The sequence below is a fragment of the Vipera ursinii genome, assembly GCF_947247035.1.
Source record: "Vipera ursinii genome assembly, chromosome: 1".
NCBI classification, from domain to species: Eukaryota; Metazoa; Chordata; class Lepidosauria; order Squamata; family Viperidae; genus Vipera; species Vipera ursinii.
Window position 1 is genome coordinate 5,572,262 of NC_139512.1, and position 23,774 is coordinate 5,596,035.

The following is a 23,774-nucleotide window of genomic DNA, read 5'->3' on the forward strand; positions in this document are numbered from 1 at the left end:
TGATATAATTTCCAGCTGGTGTTCAGTAGTCGTATAGATGTGAACATTTCTTTCAAATGTTTACAAGGGACTGGCAATATTAAATCTCAATGCATGTATGTTTAGGATCATTTTTGCAGGAAACATACCCTCTTATCCTCGTCTTTTACTATCCAGGTGTGATGGGACATTAATGCCATTTTTTAAGTGGCTCAAATAGGATGTCAAGATTTTATACAACGCATTCCTCACCCTCCTGCTCTGCACCCAAGTTTTTTGGTCTGACGGGACTTACCATGGCCTTCTTCCTGTCTGCTCTCCAGCTTGGTGGCCAAGATTAACCTACCACCAAGATGGGCCAGTTACCGTCTTGATTCACCAAGTTTTCCCAGGGGACATGGCAGAGTTGCAAGCAAGCGAGCTTTGTGTCCTTCAACAACTCTTTGTGCAACAGAAAGAAAGACTGAAATGGAACCACAGTTGTAGACTTCCTCTATTCCCCATCCCCCACACCCTTTGCTTAATTCCCCTTCATTTCCGTATTTTGGGTAAGTAAAAAAAAAGAGGTTGTGTCCTCGCTTGTCAAAATAAGATGAAATGAGTGTCTTGGAACACCTCTGCTAAAATCAATCCGGATGTATGAAAAAAAAAAAAAACCCCAACACCCTTGTTGTTATCATCTTCACAGAAATGACTCATCAGATATGAAACTTTATCACCAAGGGGGTCCTTTAAAAGAAAATGAGGCTGTGCTAATTATCCAGTCCATTAAAAAGGAGTTATTCTCTGAGAAATAATAATAACAACAATAACAACAACAATAATAGAGTTGGAAGGGACCTTGGAGGTCTTCTAGTCCAACCCCTTGCTCAGGCAGGAGAACCTGTCCTATACCATTTCAGACAAATGGCTGTCCAGTCTTTTCTTAAAAACCTCCAGTGTTGGAGCATTCACAACTTCTGGAGGCAGGTTGTTCCACTGATTAATTCTTAGTTACTAATTAAATGCAGATGTTTCACTTAAATCCATCCCTTTAAGTAATTGAATAAAGCTTTTCCAAATATTTGGGAAAATCAGCAATTGTCAGTGACAGCAGGGGTGGCGGCGGCTGTGCATTAAAGCAGGGCTTTTCAACCTTTTCACCCATTGTACCACTTTTAGGATATGGCAACATCCGAGTACCACCAGTCACCTAGCAAGGTGACAAAAACTTGATGACCAAGAAAAAAAAAGGAAAAAAGTGATGAAGTACAGGTAGTCCTCGACTTACAACAGTTCACTTAGTGACTGTTCGAAGTTACAATGGCACTGAAAAAAGTGCCCCCCAAGCCACAAGCCTGCCCGCTCTTCCTCCTGTCCGAGGTTTTCATTGTTGTGAGCATTTCTGTTGAGGATTGGCAGTGGGGGTGGGGTGGGGGGTGTCTGGTTTTTATTTCCCCCACCTGCTGGGTGGTTGCAGCAGGTTTTGGTCACTTCACATGACCCTGGGACACTGTGACTGTCATAAATATGAATCAGTTGCCAAGCATCTGAATGTAAATTACAAGACCCTGGAGATGCTGCAACATTCCAGCTGATCGGCGCTTCTTCCGGGCTCAGAAGTGCCAGGATCAGCGCTGAGCTCCAGCTGGAGCCTGGTGCTGATCCTGGTGCTTCCGCTGAGCCCTGACAGCCCTGCAGCTCCAGCCGTCTCTCGCTCAGGCTTGTGTGGTGCTGCCACCGGTTCAGCCCATTCCCCTCCCCGCTACCACTTCTCTAGGATAGTCGCATACCACCTGCCAGGTGCCAGTGTACCACAGGTGGTACCCGTACCACTGGTTGAAAAGCCCTGCATGAAAGCAGTGCATAAAAGTATCTGGACATTTCAATGCAATTATTTTGTAATACAAGATTCCTCCCCCTCCCCCCCTGAATTGCATCCATTCTCTTGCAAGATTCTGTTAATGTAGGTTTACAATAAAGTTCGAGCTGGAATTTGTTGTTTGTGCTTCTTTGCTGGACTGTCTATAAGGGCAAGTATCAACCTTGCAAGTCTGAAAGCTCTTCTCACCCCCTTCTTTATGAGAGGAGCCCTCCTGAACTGCTTCTTACACCTCCCTTCCTAAGGTACCTTTTATATGATGGTTGTCCAGTGTCTGGTTCTGCCTCCTATCTCCCAAAGGCATATTTGCACATATCACTACAGGTTCGAACTCTGTTGTCTGAAGAGAAAGAAAACATGTTGTACCAAGAGGTTAACTAACCTTCAATCATGGCTTTCATGACCTTTTCTCTAGGCCAGTGGTGGTGAACCTATGGCATGTGTGCCAGAAGCGGCACTCAGAGCCCTCTCTGTGGGCACGTCCACTGCCACTAGCAGCTCGCACAGGTCCCTTAGGGCGCCGCTGCCACTGCCCGGAGCAGCAACCCCACCCACCACAAAGCAGGCAAAATGGCCGGCTGGCAAGCTCAAGTAGAGGTGTTAGAGCATCAAGATGGCCATGCCGCCACACCCACCCAGTCTGCTGTGACCACCCTGGCCACGCCCACCCAGTGGGCCACACCCCCGCCCTCCCAGAGGGCACCACAATGCTGACGTGGCCCTGGCACTTTGCAATAAATAAGTGGGTTTTTTTTAAATCCCATTTATATCCCGCCCTTCTCCGAAGACTCAGGGTGGCTTACAATCTAAAGTACAATGTGCTTAGCAATAGCTTTCATTCTATGTATATACCTGCTTATTAGGGCTTTTGCCCACCCCCCCAAGCGGCATTTTTACAAAGTCAGCTTATTGCCCCCAACAATCTGGGTCCTCATTTTACCTACCTCGGAAGGATGGAAGGCTGAGTCAACCTTGAGCCTGGTGGGATGCGAACCTGCACTAATTGCAGGCAGCTGGTGTTACTTAAGGAGGCATCAGCCCACTGCTCCACCAAGGTTTTGGGTTGCGGTTTGGGCACTTGGTCTCTAAAAGATTTGCCATCACTGCTCTAGGCTAATAATCCAACTAATTAATCTTAGCTTGCTTCCAAACTACTGTACACAATAACGATCCCTTTCTGGATGTGTTCCAAAACTGGACACTATTTAATATTCATCCAGGTAGGGTGCCTATTAGGGAATATGAGAATCTGCAAGAGGGTGGGCAATCAAAAAAACCTCCTCTTTCCAAATCAGCAAAATATTTACTGAGCCCAACATTTAGGTTGCTAAGCAAGACAGTCGTTAAGTGAGTTCTCAACCACTTTACGACCTTTCTTGTCACAGTTGTTAAGTGAATCATTGCATATCCCCATAGATTTTTCTTATGACCCCAGGACAGTGAAACAGTTATAAATATGAGCCAGTTCACTTAACAACCGTGGTAAGAAAAGTCATAAAATGGGGCAAAACTCACTTAACAAGTGTCTCACTTAGCAACAAAAATTTGGGGCTCAATTGTGGTCCTAAGTCAAGGCTTACCTATAGTGTACTTTCTATAACAGGGGTGTCAAACTCAATTTCATTGAGGGCCACATCAGCATTGCGGTTGCCCTCAGGGGGCCGGGTGGGTATGGCCAGGGTGGGCGTGGCCTACTGCGTGGGCGTGGCTAGAGTGCGTGTGGCCTACTGGGTGGGCGTGGCCATCTCTACATCGTTCGCATCAAGGGTGCCTATGGGGGCCTGGGCAGGAGTGGGACAGATCTGGGGGTCTCTGGCGGAAGGAGGGTCTCTGGGCCAGGGCCAAGGCAGTGGGGGCCGTTCCCTCACTGTTTCCAGGATGGCTTCGCGGGCCACATGAAACCACTTCGCGGGCCGGATCTGGCCCCCGGGCCTTGTGTTTGACATGTCTGTTCTATAAGGACTTGTGGACCCACTTCATAACACCTCACCTGATAAAATACCTGGGAAACATTGAGCTTTTCTATGTACAATTGCTGTTATCAGATCAGTACAGTCATTTCTTTAAATGTAGCTACATTTTAGTATACTGCCTGCAAAATTAGGCATTTTGTCTGTCCAATGACACCAATAATTGTAATATATTGTCTTTTAAACGTTTCTTATCTGTAATGCTGGTGACTATAATAAAAATTATTATTATTACTACAAGAGGGTGGGTACAGTACTATAATCCAAATCCCACCCCATTTTTTGCGTGTATGAGATGTCAACAAATGCACAAAAGAGGTGGAGCTTGGAACAATATGTCTTGCCCGCCATCTTGTAGATTTTGATCTCCATCTGGATGCCACTATGTTTAACCCTATATTTCCTTTACTGTAATTTATTTGTTAGTTGCTTTGACCCTTTAACCTTAACCCTACAGCCTAATATTTATTTTAATCTTACATCTTATTGTGAAGTGAAGTTTTCCAAATCTGCCCTTTTCTGTTCTCGAAATTGTAACGTTTGTCTTTTCCACAGTTGAATGAAGGATTCCTAAAAGTCACTATGGATGGGCGGTTCTAGAAATCAGAATTCAGAATAAGTAAATAAACTCAAACTTGGGTTGGTAGGTAGCCCTTTATTATAAAACTCATGCTGTAATTTCTCTTGCCTTTCAAATGCTTTCGCCCTGGAAATAAGATTTTAAACAATTTTTATAATAATTATAATAATACATCTGTGTATATTTATATATGAAATTACAAAAAAAACTTTGTTGCAAGCATCAGAACAGAATTCCCTATTTGAGCAGACATAAAATCACAAATTTCATTTAAAACCTCTCTTGTGAATCAGGCAGAATGATTACAGGTAGTCCTCACGTACCGAGCATAACTGGGATTGGCAGCAAAATTGCTAAGTGCTGGGGTGGCTAAATGTAATTTCATGTGACTGCACCAGAGTGTGTCGTTTTTGTTTCCATCGTTAAGCGAATCACTGTGGTTGTTAAGTGAGACATCACATGACTGCGACTAGCAATTTCACTTCCACATTTCCATTAATTCTGCTTGACTTTAGTCAGTTGTGAAACTCGCAAATGGTGGTCACAAAGCAGGGGGGGGCGCTGCAACGGATGTGATTGTGAAGATTAGTGCAAAGCTGTTTTTCCCCAGCGGTTGTAACTTTGAACAGTCACTAAACAAGGGCATCAGTAAGCGAAAACTACCTGTATATTGGGAGAATATATACTGCTCAAAAAAATAAAGGCAACACTTAAACAACACAATGTACTGTATTTAATAGTAGGATGTCTTATCTTGTGTTCCCTTTATTTTTTTGAGTAGTATATATTTGCTTGTACGGGAATGACCTGAGAACGGGAACAATTTTCTTATATTGCAGTGCAATCCCAAACCGAACATTAAAGATTTGTCCTCAGGCGGGTTAACACTTCTGAAAAGTCGAAGATTTTTTTTTTATAACAATTGAAAATATTTTGATGTGTATGTATATGTCTTTTTACCCATTTCTAGTCAATCTAACCTTTGAACTGTATCCGGATTTTTTTTTTAACTTCAGGTGAAATGCTAAGGGGGAGACAAAAACAAATAGAACAAGATGGGTGAAATTTCACATAAGCCTTGCACAATAAACCACTTTCCCAACATATCTGGAAGGTACCAACTCAGGGTGATTTGTTATGCTAATTCTTAGGGTCAGGGGAGTTTGACTTCAACACAGAGAGAAGAGACCCACTAAGGGTTGTCCTCCTTAGATTATGAGCAGGTGAATGCTAGAGACTTCCATGGGGTCCTTTTCATGGATGATGCAGGTATAGGGACAAATAAACCCCCTTTCTTATCTACCTTTGTTGTGCTTTGATCTGAATCCTCCTCTTTCAGGATGCTCTCTGGAAGCATTTCTAAAACAGGAGAGAAGTGGTTAAAGCAGCTTTCTGCTTTTCTATCTCTACACCTAGAATACAGGTAGGTAGTCTTGATTTATGACCACACTTGGGACCGGAACTTCCACGCTAAGTTGAAGTTGCTTAGTGAGTTGGGCCCAATTTTAGAAGCTTCTTTGTTAAGTGAATCTGGCTTTCCTCACTGACTTTGCTTGTTGGAAGCTGGCTGGGAAAGTTTGCAAATGGCGACCACATGACCCCGGGACATTGCAACCGTCATAAATACATGCCAGTTGCTAAGAGACCAAAGTTTGAGCTTGTGACTGGGGTGACACTGCAATGTTCATAAGTGGGAGGACCTACCTATACATGATGCAAGCAGGATGGAATTCCCTGCAGCAGAATCAACGCCATAGGACTGGCTTACCATCTTTAAAATATGTGATCTAATAAATACTTATTATTATCTAAAGTGGGTTTTTTTGCCCCTAAGACCATTCAGTACAAGGTCAACAATTAAAAATGTGCAGATGTATGGATTGATAAAACGTGCACGCACACACAAACACATTTGCACACACGCGATCCGAGTCGTGATTAGGGATGGAAAAGAAGTTCAAGAGCTAATTCCCGGTTGTGAAAACTGTATTTTTTCTGAGCCATGCAGCTTGATGATCATCGAAAATACTGGAAAAATGTTTCATTCAGAATGCATCTCTGGAAAGTAATATAGAAAAATGCAATAGGGGAAATTGCTTGCAAAACCTTATACTTTATACATTTGCAAACAAATGTAGATGTTCAAAGAAATTTATCAAATGTTAGTGTATTTTTTTTAAAAAAAAACATTGTTTGGAAGTAGTAAAGTTTACAAATAAAAATAACAGAAAAATGAAAGACAGAAAATGAGTCAAATAAAATTGACCGAATTATAAAAATAAGCATCAGAGAAACTGAAAATTACAGTCTATTTTGATTTTGTCTTATGTATCCTAGCAATATATAATTATCTGCATGTATACAGTTTTAAAAAATGAAGATTGCTGCTCTATGTATATCATGATTCTATTTGTGTAGTATTTGGAAATGCTACAATGGATTGGCAAAACACTACACAAACATAATCAATATAGTTGCACATGACATATATTTTTTTAAAAAAGCATTTTATTTTATGTCCATATATAGTAGGAAGATTGATAATAGGGAGGAAAGGTGGATGAATGAAAGCATTTGAAACTATGGTTTATAAATGATTTTTTTTTAAAAAAATTGGAAATTAAAGTGGAATGTGACTCAGAATTCTATTTGAGCAGTATTTGCCTTGAACATTTTTCAAATAATAATAAAACATAATAAAACATACAGGGCTTTCATACATACACACTCCACGTCACATAAAGAAGCCATTCCTGCAACCAAAACAAATTTTTTTAAAAAAACCCATGGATAATAGTGTTACATCTGAATCCGTGGCAGAAAAAAAATGACCACCCTATTACTTAGAATAAAAATAAGCTAAAGTGATGTTACAATGAAATCATAGCACCAATTATTGTTACTCTCAGTTGCAAAGCTAGGGATTTAAGTGAGTGATAAGGGGATGGAAAAATCACAACAAATATCATTGAGACGTGCACCTTAGAAAGAAAACTACATTTGGCACAGATTCAAGGTATTCGCAAACAAATTAAAAACCAGATGAACAATTACCGTAGGATCTTCCTTTCCTCATAATATGTATTTTGGCTGCTAAAATTCACTTTGTGATATTAAAAGATGGCGACTGAACTTTTTATATTTGAAAAAAAACAAACACTAGAATTCCTCGCGCACGTTCCAATGCACGTAAGGAAATTGGGAATACAGAATAACAAGAGTCGGAAGAGACCTCGGAGGTCATTCGTTTGTTTTTCCCCCCCTTCTTTTACAAAGCTAAAACAAGATCAAACTCACAAACCAAGTGGATTTTATGGGATTTCTTGTGTTATGTAGAAGAAAAAATATCAATGATTTCTGTTCTACAGGATTTTTCAACCTTGGGAATTTGAAGGCGTGCGGACTTCCAACGCCCAGAATTCTCCAGCTGGCCATGCCTGCCAGCCAAGTACTGGGATTGCATGCTGGCTGGAGAATTCTGGGAACTGAAGTCCAGGCATCTTACAAGTTCCCAAGGCTGAGGAACATTTTCCCCTGCCATTTGGGTTATTGGTTTGTGATTCCATCCGCTTCTCTCTTCGGTTCTTTTATCTACCTTAATCTGTAACCCTGCCAAAGGCTTGCCTGTAAGGCGGTGCTACGTATGAGGAAATTTCAGGCACTGCTTTTGGGGGCAAAATCTAAAACGTGTAGATGAGGTGCTGGTTGACTTGAATTTCCTTCCCTGTTAGGCAGTGGGGGGTTTATAGTTACGATAGTGCAGTTGGCCAGCAATCATGGTACCCAGCTGTGTAATAAAATAAATACAAATGTTTAGCATTTCAAGTAATGCGCTTAAATGTGCTCCCCCACCCATTCTGACTGCTTCCTGCCTCTGTGTAGTACAGCCTAGCCTGATTTGCCACTGTCTGCCTCAGTGCACGTTTCAGCAGTGGTTTAATAGCGGTCCTCAACCAATGGGGAAGATAGATATTTTCTTTGGCTTCTGGAAGCACCAAAGCCTACGGGGCTGGCTTTTTCACCGATGATCTTGGGGGAAAGAGCAGGTGGAGGTGGGGAAAGGGTGCAGCTGACTCCTCCCCCTCCTGGCCCTTTCCAGTCTTCCTGCAGTTCCGAATGGACACATATCCGTTTAATGGCCCTGGCAGGTTTTGCAACACATCTGTCGGAAGTATGACCGACTACAGAACTTAGCTTTCAGCACCAAAGGACAATAGGCAACCTTGTTGACATCTTTGCATTCTGGAGAAGGAAAGGGAGAGAAGGAAAGAGAGAGACAGAGAGAAACAATGAATGAGTCATTCTGATAGAAGAGAATATTTGTAGCACGGGGTTGAACTGTGGAGTCCAGTCCTGGGTGCTTTCTGTGGTTGTTTAATTGCAGACATTTTATTACCCAACAAGATGATTTCATCAGTGTGAGTGAGAGTGGGAATCGCTGTCTCTTTATACATGTAGCTGGATAATTTTCCTCAACAAATGAGCAAATATAATGTTTCTAACGTATTTAATTGGGCTCTTTTATCTAGTTTTAGTACTTGGGTAGAAAAGAACACATTTTAATTAATATTTATGCAGGGATTTTGAAAATTCACACAGTTTCACAAACTTTTAAGCACCACTGTAGTTACTTGCTCTGCCAGTTGTGGTGGGGTGTGGTTTCCTCCTTGGTGGTTCCTTGTTTAGAGTATTGTTCTCTGCCTGATTGTTTGTCTGGTGTTCTACTCTTTTATCTTATAGAGATACACCACGTTCACACACCATTCAAAAGGGATACTAAAAAGTCTAGGAAGGAAACGAAAAGATCAGAACACATTTCCTCCAGCAGTCAACGTACAGATAAGCAGGGACTAAAACCAGATAAACAATAAGCCAGAAGATGATATATTAATCAAGGAACCACCAAGGAAGAAACCACACCCTAACAAAACTGCAGGGCAAGCTGCAATATATAAAGAGGCACAAACTCCACAATCCCTCACACTGATGATGTTACCTAGATGGGTAATGAAAGGCCTGCAAGTAAACAACCAAGCTTTAACAGCATCAAGAACTCCACAAAACTAATCATTGGTGTCCATATAACATGCTAAACTTGAGTATAGTTTAACCGTAGCTTGGTGACCGAACCATAAGGGCAAAGTTCAGATAGAATGCTAAACTGCACATCAAGGATGAATCACCCGTGGTCCTCCAATGCCCTTTTATTACTGGCTTTTAGATGCTTCGGATGCTACTTATATGATACTACTTATATTACCTGAAACTCTGTGCCTCAGAAAATGAGAAAAGCCAAATATTCTAACTCTCCTTTGTCTGATATCATCATGTCACACACACACACACACACACACACACACACACACACACACACACACACACACACAGAGCCTCCATTCCTGCAGCCCTTAAATCCTGGGGTGGGGCCTGGGGGGGGAGGGGAACCCAACAACTAAAGCAGGGGTATCTAACCTTGGCAGCTTTATGATGTGTAAACTCCCAGAATTCATGCTGACTGGGGAATTCTGGGAGCTGAAGTCCACATGTCTTAAAGTTGCCAAGGTTGGACACCTCTAAATTGAAGTGTGCTTTTGGTATGCAAAAAAAGCCTTCATCTCACTGTAATGCTCTGTGGTTAAAAAAAGATCCCCAACATGGCTGGATTTTTGGGAACTGCTTGGTAGATCTCCCACTACGTGTTCCCTTCGCCAACAGTTCCCCAGGCCAAATCCACATTTGGCGGTCTGTGGTTTCAGGCTTCTGAGCCACATTGCAGTCCAGAATCTGAACAACAGACTTGAGCCATTCAGCCATTTCAAAGGGTAAGTTCTTTGCTCCACTTGCAAATCATTCCATGACATATAGGGTACCTTCAGGGTTTTCTGTCAGTCCAGAATCACACTTGCTTTCACACTGTTGCATGGCTGAGGGCTTCAGGGCTTCCACACATTCACTGGATGGTTGTCCTGTGTAGGTCATGCACTGGACAGAACGCCTTTGCTGGCCAAAACTGCACTGCCCAGAGCACTGCAGGAAAGATAAGGTAGATGCAAGTAAGGTAAAGGTAAAGGTTCCCCCGCACATGCGTGCTAGTCGTTTCCGACTATAGGGGCCGGTGCTCATCTCTGTTTCAAAGCCGAAGAGCCAGCGCTTGTCCGAGGACGTCTCCGTGGTCATGTGGCCGGCATGACTAGACGCCAAAGGCGCACGGAACGCTGTTACCTTCCCACCGTAGTGGTCCCTATTTTTCTACTTGCATTTTTACGTGCTTTCGAACTGCAGAAATCGGGCTAAACCAAAATAACAGATCTATTAACTTGAGTTTGAAGCACAGCCTTTTGCTGTGCCTTGAGCAGTGTTTCTCAACCTTCACAACATTGCAAATGTGTGTCTGTGGAGATTCTCAGTCATCCAGGTCATGGTTGTCTCAAAGGGGCTTTCCCCCCACCCCCAAAAGGCAACTGGACTATGTTACAGTATTTCCTTGAGGAAGAAGACCTTTTACTTCTCATCCAAGAAGCTTCATCAGTTCTGACTGGATGGTGGTGGTGGGGAATGGAAGGGTTAGTTCTGAGCTAATTCAGTTACTTTTGAGGGGGAAAAATGGATCTCAAAGGATTTCATCTTAGATTAAAATCGATCAGTATGGCAAATGAGCTTTAGATCAGCTGAGTCCTTAACACTTTCATCACCCTCCCTCTCCTTGGCCCTTCCGATTCAGACACTATTAATCTCTGGATGCATAAAAGGCTGATTTGGTGAACTTGCCTTGACTTGTTTACCTGAATACATAACTGTTCTTCAGTTACGTTTGACAAAAATGGACCTCAAAGGATATCATCTTATATTAAAACCAATCAGTGTGGCAGATCAGCTTTTGATAGCTACTTCTCCCGGCTTACTGTCTTGGATTCAGGGTCCCCAGCATGCTGTACTTATTATTATTATTAATAATTTAATTTGTATACCGCCCTTCTCCCGAAGGACTCAGGGCGGTGAACAGGGCAATACATATTAAAAAACAAGATACAAAAATTAAAAACGATTAAACAAATGCCCATGAATAAGTTAGAACACATTAAAAAATAGATTAAAACAGATTAATAAAACCCAACCCCATCCCATCAGGCCAGGCCAGCTTGTTCAAAAAGGTAGGTTTTGAGATCGCGCCGGAAGGAGCGGAGGTCAGGCGCCATCCGGAGCTCGACCGGAAGATGGTTCCATAAATCCGGCGCGCCCACAGAGAACACCCTCCCCCTGGGGGCCACCAGTCGACATTCTTTGACCGGTGGCACCCTGAGGCCCTCTCTGTGGGAGCGCACTGGGCGGAGGGAAGTTGACGCCGGCCGCAGGTGCTCCCCAAGGTACTTATGCCTCTTGAACGTTCCAAAGGTGCTTTTCCATGAGGCAACGGGACTTTTTTCCTTTCTTTTTGAAGACGTTTCGCTTCTCATCCCAGAAGCTTCTTCAGCTCTGACTGGAATGGAAAGATTTATACTCCTTGCAGACAGCTGGTCATTTGCATTCTTTGAGAGAGTCATTGAGGCCACCGGGAGGCTTGTCTGTGTCGTTGGGGTCACCTGAGTGGTGCAAATGGGTGTGGAGCCTTCTTGGAACTGTTGAAAGGACTGTGTTGTAGACCGGAGATACAACACAGGAGTATAAATCCTTCCGTTCCCCACCATCCAGTCAGAGCTGAAGAAGCTTCTTGGATGAGAAGCGAAACAACTTCAAAGAGAAAAATAGAAAGCCCAGTTGCCTCGTGAAAAAGCACCTTTGGGACAACCATGACCTGGATGGCTGAGAATCTCCATAGACATGCCTCTTGAGCAATTATTGACTAATGCTTTAAAACTGTAGGAGAAAAATAAACTTTGTGTACCTCTCCCCATTCACCAGTGACCCACCGCGGGGGTGGACAGCGCCGAAGACTACATCTTATGGTGTTTGGGGGTCTAGAGCTTTCATGACACTGGGAGGTAGACAGTGTGGCACGATGGTCACCACTTTTGCAAAGGACAACGCGATGACGGAAACCAGGTCCACAATTTGGAGTGCACTACACAAGGAAGGAAAAATGCATTTACTGGTTGTGATTTGTTGCATTTCCCATGCTGTTTTACAACCTCTGGAGTAGTGGAAAATAAATCACTTAAATTGTCTTGGGTGTGGATGTTGTGACTTTACACCAAGTTTGGCAGAAAGTGGAATCTAACACATTGTTTGTTTCCTGCTAGAGCCAGCAAAATTATTTTATAACACAAACAGGGGTAGACATGAACCTAACATCTAATACACATGGCACTTGAGGACAACTCAGAGGCTTTCCTGGAAGTTATTTATTATTTATTCATTAGATTTATAGCTTGTGTGTCTTCTAAGACCTCAAAGTAATGTACAATTTCTCCCTCCTCCTCTTCGCAACAACCCTCTGAGATAATTTGGCCTGGGAGACAGAATGGTTGGGCCAAAGTCATCTGAAGAACTGTATGGACTTGAACAAGGGTCAACACAATTTTGGTCAAATATCTTATGTCAGTGGTTCTCAACCTTTTCTTCACCATGGACCCACTTTAAATACCTTTTGTGGCCACAGACCATGCTCACTGACCCCCAAGACTTAAGATTTAAATCATAACACTTCTTCAAGACTTCATGGACCCTCTGTGATGACATTGCCCCCCCCTCCAACCGTGGCCCACAGGTTGAGAACCATTGTCTTATGTACAGCATCTACTTCAATCCAAAGCACCTTAGCTATTACTGGAGTTATGGATGGTAACCACGGTGTTTGCCATTAGGCTCAAATAATTATTGCAAGCCATAGCTGCAAGCTATTCCTGAGATGATCAGATCTCAGTAGCCTGGCTTCTTCTCATCCTAACTAGTCTAGTGTGCAAGATAGAACTGCCCTTGAAATATGTCCAGGAACTGTAAGTGCACAAAACAAGACCAGTGTTTTTCAGTCTTAGCAGTTTTAAGTATGCTGACTGAAGGAATGAGTTGCTCTACACCTCTTAAGGGTTCTAAGGTTAAGAAACGTGGGGCAGTTAGCCACTACAAGGTACAGATATATTAGAATGCCTAGTGCAAGTAGTCCTTGACTTACAACCATTTATTTATCAACCACCTGCAGTAACAACAGCACTGAGAAAAGTGACTTATGATCAGTCTGCATTTATGACCATCGTTGCAATCCCCATGGTCATGGGATCAAAATTTGAGCACATAATTTTACAACAGTTGTGTATCCCAGGGTCACGTGATCACCATTTGCATCTTTTCCAGTCAGCTTCCGAAAAGCAAAATCAATGGGGGAAGCCAGATTCATTTAACAGCTGCAGTGATTCACTGTAGAACTTTGGCAAAAAAGGCTGTAAAATCAGGCACAACCCACTTAACAAACTGCCTTGCCTAGCACTGGAGATTCTGGTTCCAATTGTGGTTGTAAGTCGAGGACTACCTGTACTGGAATTCTCTCCTGGTTGTTAATTAGGGGGCACAACTGAAGGGAACAACAACAACAACAACCATAAAGTTGGAAGGTACCTTGGAGGTCATCTAGTCCAACCCCCTGCTCAGGCAGGAAACCTATACCATTTCAGACAAATGGTTGTCCAATCTCTTCTTAAAAACTTCCAGTGTTGGAGCATTCACAACTTCTGGAGGCAGGTTATTCCACTGGTTAATTGTTCTAACTGTCAGGAAGTTTCTCCTTAGTTCTAGATTGCTTCTCTCCTTGATTAGTTTCCATCCATTGCTTCTTGTCCTGCCCTCAGGTGCTTTGGAGAATAGCTTGACTCCCTCTTCTTTATGGCAACCCCTGAGATATTGGAACACTGCTATCCTGTCCCCCCTCATCCTTCTCTTCATTAAACTGGATATACCCAATTCCAGCAACCATTCCTTGTTTTAGCCTCCAGTCCCCTGATCACCTTTGTTGCTCTTCTCTGTACTCTTTCTAGAGTCTCAACATCTTTTTTACACCACTGAATTTCATTTTGTTAGATAGCGCCCAATGTTCAAGTCTGTCAAGCTCCTTCTGTATCTTAAGCCTATCTTGGTGTTGTCTGCAAATTTGATGAGTTCTCCATCTGTCCCCTCATCCAGGTCACTGATGAAGATGATGAAGAGTACTGGGCCTAGAACAGAGCTCTGGGGCACCCCACTACACATTTCCCTCCATGTAGATGCAGTTCCATTGAGGACCACACGCTGAGTACAGCCGGTCAGCCAGCTACAAATTCATCTACGGTTGATGCTATCTAACCCACATTTTCCTATCTTATCAAGTAGTAGGTTGTGGTCTACTTTATCAAATGCCTCTGGTCTACTAATTTTGTCACCTGGTCAAAGAATACAATAAGATTTGTCTGGCATGATCTCTCGACCTTTAAAGTCCTAAAGTGCTTAGGAGTGACTACCCAAGAGACAGAATTCCCTTGTCATGAACCTGTTCAACTGAAGAGGCTTTTCTGCTCTCTAGGAACCATCTTTCTGGCCCACATGGGAGAGGATTCTGCACTGCTCCCAAACTGTGTAACATTCCCTTAGGAAAAGTCAGGTAGTCCTTGACTTCTGATAATTGAGCCCCAAATTTCTGTTGCTAAGCTGTTGTGATTCAGGGTCAGCCTGTGGGTTTGGCAGTTGGGTCGGACGATTCAGAGAAGGAGGAGGGGGGAGTTGGAGAGCTTGCTGAGGATAGTATTGAGGCTCCGCAGAGCCCTCAGCCAGGCCCCTCCCATCTGGTCACGACGCAGACCCAGCTGTGTGAGCCTGACAGCGTGGATGAAGATGACCCACAGCTGGCCCTGTTCAAGGACGCCCGACGCAGGAGGCAGTCAATCAGGAGTAAACAGAGGAAGGCAATGGGGCACCTTGGAAGGAGGCAGAGAGAAGCCACGCCCTGAACTGTTTAAAAGGGGAATGTGTGGGAGGGCTGGTTTGCTGAAGGCAACCGTTTGAATAGCTCCTGTTTCATGGTTCGTGTCTTGTTTTGCTCTGTTTTACGTTAATAAATTTGGCAGGCTTAGTTCCAGCCTCTTGCCGTTTGTAAAGGGGTTGTCCCTGCCTTTTCTGCAGGGCCGGTACTAGGCTGGTACAGAACATAAGCAAGACAGTTCTTAAGTGAGTCGTGTTTCCTTTTACACCCTTTTTTTTGTCATAGCTGTTAGCCGAATCACTGCAGTTGTTAAGTGAATCATTTGGTTGTTAAGCAAAACTGGCTTCCTCCATTGACTTTGCTGGTCAGAAGCCACTGGGAATGGTGATCACATGATTTCCCGGGACATTGCAATTGTCATAAATACATACCCGTCGCCAAGCAATCTTGGTCATGTGACCATGAGGATGCTGCAACCCTCATTAGTGTGAAAACTGGCCATCGGTTACTTTTTTCAGTGCTGTTGTAACTTTGAGCGGTCATAAACAAATGGTTGTAAGTCAAGGATTACCTGACAGTAACTCCCTACACTTGCTGCCTATTGGGTATTTGTGAAGATGCAGCCCTTATTCCAGGCTTTTGTTACTTCCCTTAGTATTAATAGCATTCAGTTTTTCTCTTTCGTGTTCTACTTTTTATTTCTGTAAGCTGCCGTTGAGCAGAAACGTAGAGAAAAGCTAAATTGATTGACAGATGGACTGACTGATGACTGAACGAATAAAATTGGAAGATAAGAGGATGAGGAAGAGGAGGGCCATTACCTCAGACCAATCGAGGGCTACCCATTCTGGAGGACACGTGTGATTATTACAGGGTTCCAGCACATGAGGCCGTGGCAGGTTGCAAGAGGAATCATCCAGAGTTTTCTCCTCTGTTGTGGAGATTTTGCGCTGACAGATCACGCTTCGGGTCCGCACTCCCTGATTACAGCTGCGACTGCATTCGGACCAGTTCCCGACCACCCAACTAGTTGAGAATGGGAAACAGAAAGCAAAATAAGGGCTTCGTTAAAATTAATCCCGCCTAAATTTGAAACTCATTGCACTTTTAGATAATGTAACGGGAGATGGTGTGTGATGGGCACTCCAAAAAAAAAAATGTATTAATTGACCTGACCAGCTATCTTCCACAGCCTTAAATTCAGCTTTAAATAATCTAATCTTCATTTAATTAATTTAATTTCCCTGACTATCTGATGTAATGGATTCTTCTCACTGTAAGGGTACACAACATATCCTTGTCTCCAGATTCACTTGGTACAATCTACGTATGACCGCAACGGAGCCAAAAGTTTCTGTTGCGAAGTGAGATATTTGCTAAGTGAGTTTTGCTCCATTTTATCATCTTCCTTGCCACAGTTGTTAAGTGAATCACTGCAGTTGTTAAGTTATTAACACGGTTGTTAAGTGAATCTGGCTTTCCCACTGACTGTGCTTGTCAGAAGGATGCAAAAGGTAATCACGTGACCCCCGGGACACTGCAACTGTCATAAATACATGCCAGTTTCCAAGTGCCCGAATTTTGATCACATGACCACGGGGAAGCTGCAACTGTCCTAAGGGTGAAAAACGGCTGTAAGTCACTTTTTTCAGTGCCATTGTAAGTTTGAACAGTCACTAAATGAACTGTTGTAAGTTGAGGACTACCCGTACTTTGCAGAAATAGGTAAGAGGCAGATATGGGTCCTCTGAGTCTATATGGATTTGTGTGGATATCAAATGCACACAGTGGAGTTCCCCCCCCCTTAATGATCTATTCTGTAGTTCAGAAATAAGAGGAAAAGGATGTAGGGAAGGAATTGATAGTCTCTGGGTCTCCTTTTTAGGGGCTGGAGAATGAAAAAGATGGATGCCAACACACATGCACAAACACACAAACGCATGCACAAGCACACACACAAAGAGAAAGAGAGAGAGAGAGAGAACCATTATGTGCTTCTGTTACATAATGATGTGTTTGCTATCTGGATGGGGGGGGAGTGGTGAGATTCAGCCGGTTCGCATCCACACAGAGAACCGGTGGTTCGCACATTTGAATCCCACCACTGTGTGTGTGTGTGTGTGTGCGTGGGAGAATAATCCCTAAGTACTCTATTAGCCCCTTTGGATCGATATTTTATTTCTCCCAGTTCCTCTGGTTGCTCACAAACAAGACGTGGAGAAATGCTATTCTCCTGCAATTAGGCTTGGAGTCAATTTATCCCCAGTGCACAGGTAACATTGACTCCAGGGCTAACACATCTGGATGAACCTGTCCTCTTTGAATTTATCCAAGCTTCTTTTAAAACTATTCAGATTACTGGCCATCTCCACATCTTGTGCTAATGAATTCCATAGGTGACCAGTGCATTGTGTGAATAACAACTTTGGTTTGTTTATTCCAGACATGTCAAACACAAGGCCCGGGGGCCGGATCCGGCCCGCGAAGTGGTTTCATGTGGCCCGCAAAGCCATCCTGGAAACAGTGAGGGAACGGCCTCCACTGCCTTGGCCCTGGCCCAGAGACCCTCCTTCTGCCAGAGACCCTCAGATCTGTCCCACTCCTGCCCAGGCCCCCATAGGCACCCTTGATGCGAACGAGGTAGAGCTGGCCACGCCCACCCAGACCATATGCACTCTAGCCACGCCCACCCAGTAGTCCACGCCCACCCTGGCCACACCCACCCAGCCCCCAGAGGGCAACTGCAATGCTGATGCGGCCCTCAATGAAATTGAGTTTGACACCCCTGGTTTATTCTAAACGCCCTTCCAGTCAGCTTAGTGGAATGAATAAACCTCAGTCCTGGAGTGATAGCGAGAGAAAAACCCCTCCCTATCCACACCACGCATTGTTTTATATTCCGTAATCATGCCCTCTCTTGTTTTTCTCAGCATCCCTAAAATCCACAGCAGTTTAGTTTTTTTCTGGCATGCTTTTCAAGCCCCTCGATCCTTTTGGATTTCTCCACGTTTTCCTTTATATCGTCTTTTTTTAAATGTAGCAATTTGAACTGTGCACAATGCTTCAGATGCAAATGCAACATAGATGTGTATGTAAAAGTACTTGTAGTCCTTGACCTACAAATGTTTGTTTAGTGACCGTTCAAATTACAACAACACTGAAAAAAGTGACTTAGGACTATTCTTCACATTTGTGACTATTACGGCATCCCCCGAACAAAATTCGGGCACTTGGCAACTGGCTCATATTTATGACGGTTGCAGTGCCCCGGAGACATGCAATCCCCTTTTGCGACCTTCTGACATGCAAAAATCAACGGGGAAGCCAGATTCACTTAACAGCTGCAGTGATTCACTTAACAACTGTGACAAGAAAGATCGGAAAATGGGACTGAAGTTGGTTAACAATGGAAATTTTGGACTCCATTGTGGTCGTAAGTTGAGCACTACCTGTAATCTAAATATCCTGTTTCAAGTCTCTGCTTTGATCCCAGCCACTGTAATTTATAAGCTATAGTTTAAAGCCAAATATGTGTGAATTTAGATTATTGTGGTTTATTCAATAAACCATGGTTAACAAATAATGGCTTAGTATGGTATAGATGGCCAATCAACTTGCCCTTTTCCCATTCTCTGGGTTGTTGTTTGACCCTTCCTTTTTTGTACATGCAAATTCAACTAATAATAATAATAATAATAATAATAATAATAATAATAATAATAATAAAGTTGGAAGGGACCTTGGAAGTCATCTAGTCCAATCCCCTGCTCTGGCAGGAAATCTATACCATTTCAGACAAATGGCTGGCCAGTCTCTTCTTAAAGACTTCCAGTGTTGGAGCATTCACAGCTTATTGGAGGCAGGTTGTTCCACTGATTAATTGTTCTAACTGTCAGAAAATTTCTTCTTAGTTCTAGGTTGCTTCTCTCCTTGATTAGTTTCCATCCGTTGCTTCTTGTCCTGCCTTCAGGTGCTTTGGAAAATAGCTTGACTCTCTCTTCTTTATGGCAACCCCTGAGATACTGGAACACTGCTATCACATCACCCCCTCATCCTTCTCTTCACTAAACTGGAAATACCCAATTCCAGTCCCCTAATCATCTTTGTCGCTGTTCTCTGTGCTCTTTCTAGAATCTCAGCATCTTTTTTACATTGTGATGACCAAAACTGGATGCAGTATTCCACGTGTGGCCTTACCAAGGCATTGTAAAGTGGTATTAACACTTCACATGATCTTGATTCTATCCCTCTGTTAATGTGTTGGCTTTTTTTTGGCAGCTACAGCACAGTGCTAGCTCATATTTAAGTTTATTGTCCACTAGGACTCCAAGATCCCTCTCACAGTTGCTATTATTGAGCAAAGTACCACCATCCTATACTATACCTGTGCATTTGGTTTTTCTTGCCTAAATGTAGAGTCTTACTTTTTTCACCATTGAATTTCATTTCGTTAGATTCTCCTCCCCTTGCTGCTTTGTCCTGTACAGCAGGGTTCCTCAACCTTAGGAACTTGTTAAGACTTGTGGACTTCAACTCCCAGAATTCCTCAGCTGGCAAAGCCAGCACATCCCCCTTTAGATGCAGCCCTCCAAATTCGGGAAAGAATTAAACTCACGTTGGCGGGCACGGCTCAGTGTTACATGACCGCGGCCTCTCTGGTAGCTTGGTTTCAGGGTTGCAGAAATGATTAAGCACCGTGGAGCTGTCAGCTTGATTCCTGCATACAACAGGTTGGACTTGACTGCCTGTGGGATGATGGGGAAGGCTTCAACGTTAGAAAAGGGTAGTAGGCTTTTTCTTTCTTTCTTTCAATGTCCAGAAGATTTCCTAATCAAATGAAGGCCAGAAAGCACTTTGCCCAACCCTGGAATATTATTTTTAAAGGTCTGCAGACAGTGAGTACTGTGCTATAAAGGAGGCCCAAATACATTCAGTTGGGTAGATCTAAAGTTTTGGAGAAACTGATATTAATTCAAGTTTCTAGATTTCTAGAAGAAACTTAAGACTGCCCCACTTGATTTACTTTACAAGAGGGGAAAAGGATTTTTGCAAGATTATGAAGATTCTGTTATTATACCTGCTAACCATAAAGTAGAATTACTACTTTAAAGCAGTGACAAAAAGAGACTGGCCGTGGTTGAGCATGGTTTAATTGGCCTTCCCGTCCATTGCAACATTTGGATCCTTATAGTGCCTTACATATCTGATTCTGTGATTCTAAGTATTGGGTGTCTTCCAACAACTCATCAGAATATTCTTAATATAGACATAGAACTTGTAATACATGCTATAAGAAACACTGAGAATAAAACTGAAAGCTGAACTGGTTAAAATGGAAATAGGAATTATTTATTGTACCAAGATGCAACTGACTGAGTTCATTCCATGGTTACAGTTCAACAGAAAGAGGAAAGGCTGATCATTTGCTTGGACCTCAAAGAATTAAATAAATGGAAGACACCATGATGACATTCCAAGAAAAATGTGATAGACATGAAGATATTTTCCAAGCCTGAGGCACCAGAGTTTTCGCACGTACTATTGAAACATGTTTAATACATCATATGATTAATATAGTTTGCATGCTCTTTGGGCTGCATTTTGCTTCTGGAATGTTCTATTATATTATGCAATAACTAATGGAAATACATGGACTACATGAACATTTGCGTGGGGGTATCACAGAGAAAGAACATGATCATTGATTAGCACTAGCACTTAGGCTTATATATGGCTTCACAGTGCTTTACAGCCCTCTCTAAGCGGTTACAGAGTCAGCATATTTCCCCCCCCCCCATCAACAATCTGGCTCCTCATTTTATTGATCTCAGAAGGATGGAAAGCTGAGTCAACCTTGAGCTGGTCAGGATTGAACTCCTGGCAGTGGGCAGAGTCAGCCTGCAACACTGCATTCTAACCACTGTGCCATCCCGGCTTTGGCATTGGAAAAGGTTACGTCCCCATGTACCAATTGAATAAAAGCAAATCTTGTTTTTAACATTAAATATATAGTATCTGGGAGAAATACTAACAAAAAAAGCATTAAACCAGACCTGGTTAGGGTAAAGCCCATCGTAGATATGCCAGAAAGAGGTTCAGAGAATCATATGAATGGTAAATTATGCCTTGAATTCATTCTGAGACTAGTTGCACACATCACAAAATTGAGGGCATTACTTTGTGAAGATTTGACACATTTGACTTCTGCACAGGACACAGAATATCCAGATGCTATTGGAGAAGTTATACAAAGTGTACATGTAATCAAGAAGCTGAGCAGTGATGAATGTTATGTGATACTTAACGTATGGTCTTTAATTGTGGTAGGTTGATTGCTTGTTTGTTGTCTGATGGCAGTTGCCATCATTAGACTACATTGTTATACAAAAAGTGTGAGCTACTACTTTGTAAAAAAAACCTGTCCTTTTTTTCAAGGTGAAAATATGAGAAGGAGAAAATTGTAAAACGTTTTAAGAATTTTTTTTTGCAATCTTTAACTCTTAGTAACCACCAACTATCAATATTCTACTTGTTATTTTTCCTTCTTTCTTTCTCGGGATCATTAAACTCTTACCTCCAGCACAAATGGCAGAGCACTTTGTCCATGAGACATACTGCCATAAATATTGGGTCATGGAATTGCGAACAATGGGTGCGTTGAACTTGTATCGGATCCTCTGCAGTTCTTCTCGCACAAGAACCTATAACAATAGACAGTCAACAGTATCACAGAACTGTTGAAAGAAAAGGATCATACACATCCATTTATTGCAGGAGGAAATGAGATGGCAGAGATGTTAATTTTCATTGTTTCTTCTATTCACTGTACATCTGAGGTCTCGACAACTATGCTATTACAAATCTCTAGTGACCCCATTCAAAGAAATATTGCCGTCTGGGTGTGAAAACATACACACAGCCAAACACATTTTGCTAGATGACAGCAACTATGAGTTGATATTATTAAATACAGTAGTTATGTGTGTATCTAGATCAGGGATGTTCAAACTTGGCAGCTTTAAGACTTATGGACTTCAACTCCCAGAATTCCTCATGATGGCTGAGGAATTCTGGGAGTTGAAGTCCACAAGTCTTAAAGCTGCCAAGTTTGAACATCCCTGATCTAGATCAGGGCTTTTCAACCAGTGGCAGGTGGTACGCGACAATCCTAGAAAAGTGGTAACGGGGGAGGGGAATGAGCTGAACCGGTGGCAGCACCGCACAAGCCTAAGCGAGAGATGGCTGGAGCTAGGCGACTGGTGGTACTCGGATGTTGCCATATCCTAAAAGTGGTACAATGGGTGAAAAGGTTGAAAAGCCCTGATCTAGATGAACACTCATTACATTTCTGGTCTGTGAGCTGCACTGGCTACTAGTTTGCTGCCAAGTTATAGTCAAGGTGCAAGGTGCTGCATGGCATATGGGCTGGGATATTTGAGGGATTGCCTCACCCCAATCATATCTGTCCCATCAGGTCTGGCATCAAGCGCATGTTGCAGGCCCCAACCGTGAAGAAATGTCATCTGAAGGGACCCAGGAGCTTTCTCTGTTGCCTCACCTGCTCTTTGAAAGATAACAGCCCTGAGGTCAGGTTGGCCCTGACCTTAGTAGCTGTAATGGTGTGTAGAAATGACCTTGGGGGACAGGGGGAAGAGTTGATGATTAGGTATGGCCAGATAAATGAGGGTATAGCCCACAGCTGCATAATGGGCGGAAAAAGGGGTTCAGAAGGGACCCTCCCCGCCCATCAAGCTCTCAGGTTGTAAAGGAGATGGTGGGAGAATTGTACTTTTACACTTATAAGGTTCAAGTCAGCCTTCCCAGGCAGACTAGACAGAAAAAAATGACCAGATGACTTAATTCTACTTTACTGTAAGACTACTGTAAGTCTGAACATACAAATCTCCCACTCTCTCCTTTACAGCCTGTGAACTTTTTTTTGGGGGGGGGGCTCCTGAGCTTCTTTCTGTGCCCATTATGCAATTGCAGGCAATGCCCTCTCTTGTCTGACCATTCCCCCCTCTTCCCCCCTCCTTGTAAGGTCATTCCCACATATTGTTACATTGGCTTTCTGATACGAGGCTGAAGATTTGGCTTTGCCGTTCGGCCTGGGGATCCAGTGATGTTGGGGGAGAGCCTGTTAGGAAAATGAACGGCGCTCTCTAACAAGAGTTTACAGTTCTGAAAGTTTTTATTGTTTTTTTTATGTTTTAATAACTTTCACAGTTATAATTTTGATTGTTTTTTTAAATTTATAACTTTATAAGCCACCCAAAGTCACAGAAGTAAGATAGGTGGCTCTGTGAATATAAACAAAGAAACGAATAGATTAGCAGCTACAGATGGGAAATATATTGCATACTAATCACAAGGTCATCTTATCTCCTCAGTGATCTTTATAAAAAGCTGCTCTGAAACAAATTTAGGTCCCTTGGGTAATGCTAGCCTGTGGAAAAAAAGGATCACGTCAATGAACAGCCCCTCATCTCTTTCACAATTTAA

At 42.9% G+C, this 23,774-nt stretch overlaps 2 protein-coding genes across 2 annotated transcripts in view; both read right to left on the reverse strand.

Annotated features, from left to right (window-relative positions):
- MYO1F (myosin IF) overlaps positions 1-434 on the reverse strand; it is a gene marked incomplete at its 5' end in the record, with an annotated part of 85,880 nt that extends 85,446 nt beyond the window's left edge. Inside the window, one exon of the mRNA XM_083363221.1 lies at positions 275-434. Coding sequence (XP_083219347.1) covers positions 275-277 — 3 coding nt within the window. The remainder of the gene's footprint in view (positions 1-274) is intronic.
- Positions 435-6,566: 6,132 nt separating this feature from the next.
- ADAMTS10 (ADAM metallopeptidase with thrombospondin type 1 motif 10) overlaps positions 6,567-23,774 on the reverse strand; it is a 69,675-nt gene continuing 52,467 nt past the window's right edge. Inside the window, exons 20-25 of the mRNA XM_083363302.1 lie at positions 21,847-21,973; positions 19,888-20,017; positions 16,094-16,298; positions 12,273-12,449; positions 10,261-10,417; positions 6,567-8,632 (exon numbers count right to left, since the gene is read on the reverse strand). Coding sequence (XP_083219428.1) covers positions 8,523-8,632; positions 10,261-10,417; positions 12,273-12,449; positions 16,094-16,298; positions 19,888-20,017; positions 21,847-21,973 — 906 coding nt within the window. The 3' untranslated portion in view covers positions 6,567-8,522. The remainder of the gene's footprint in view (positions 8,633-10,260; positions 10,418-12,272; positions 12,450-16,093; positions 16,299-19,887; positions 20,018-21,846; positions 21,974-23,774) is intronic.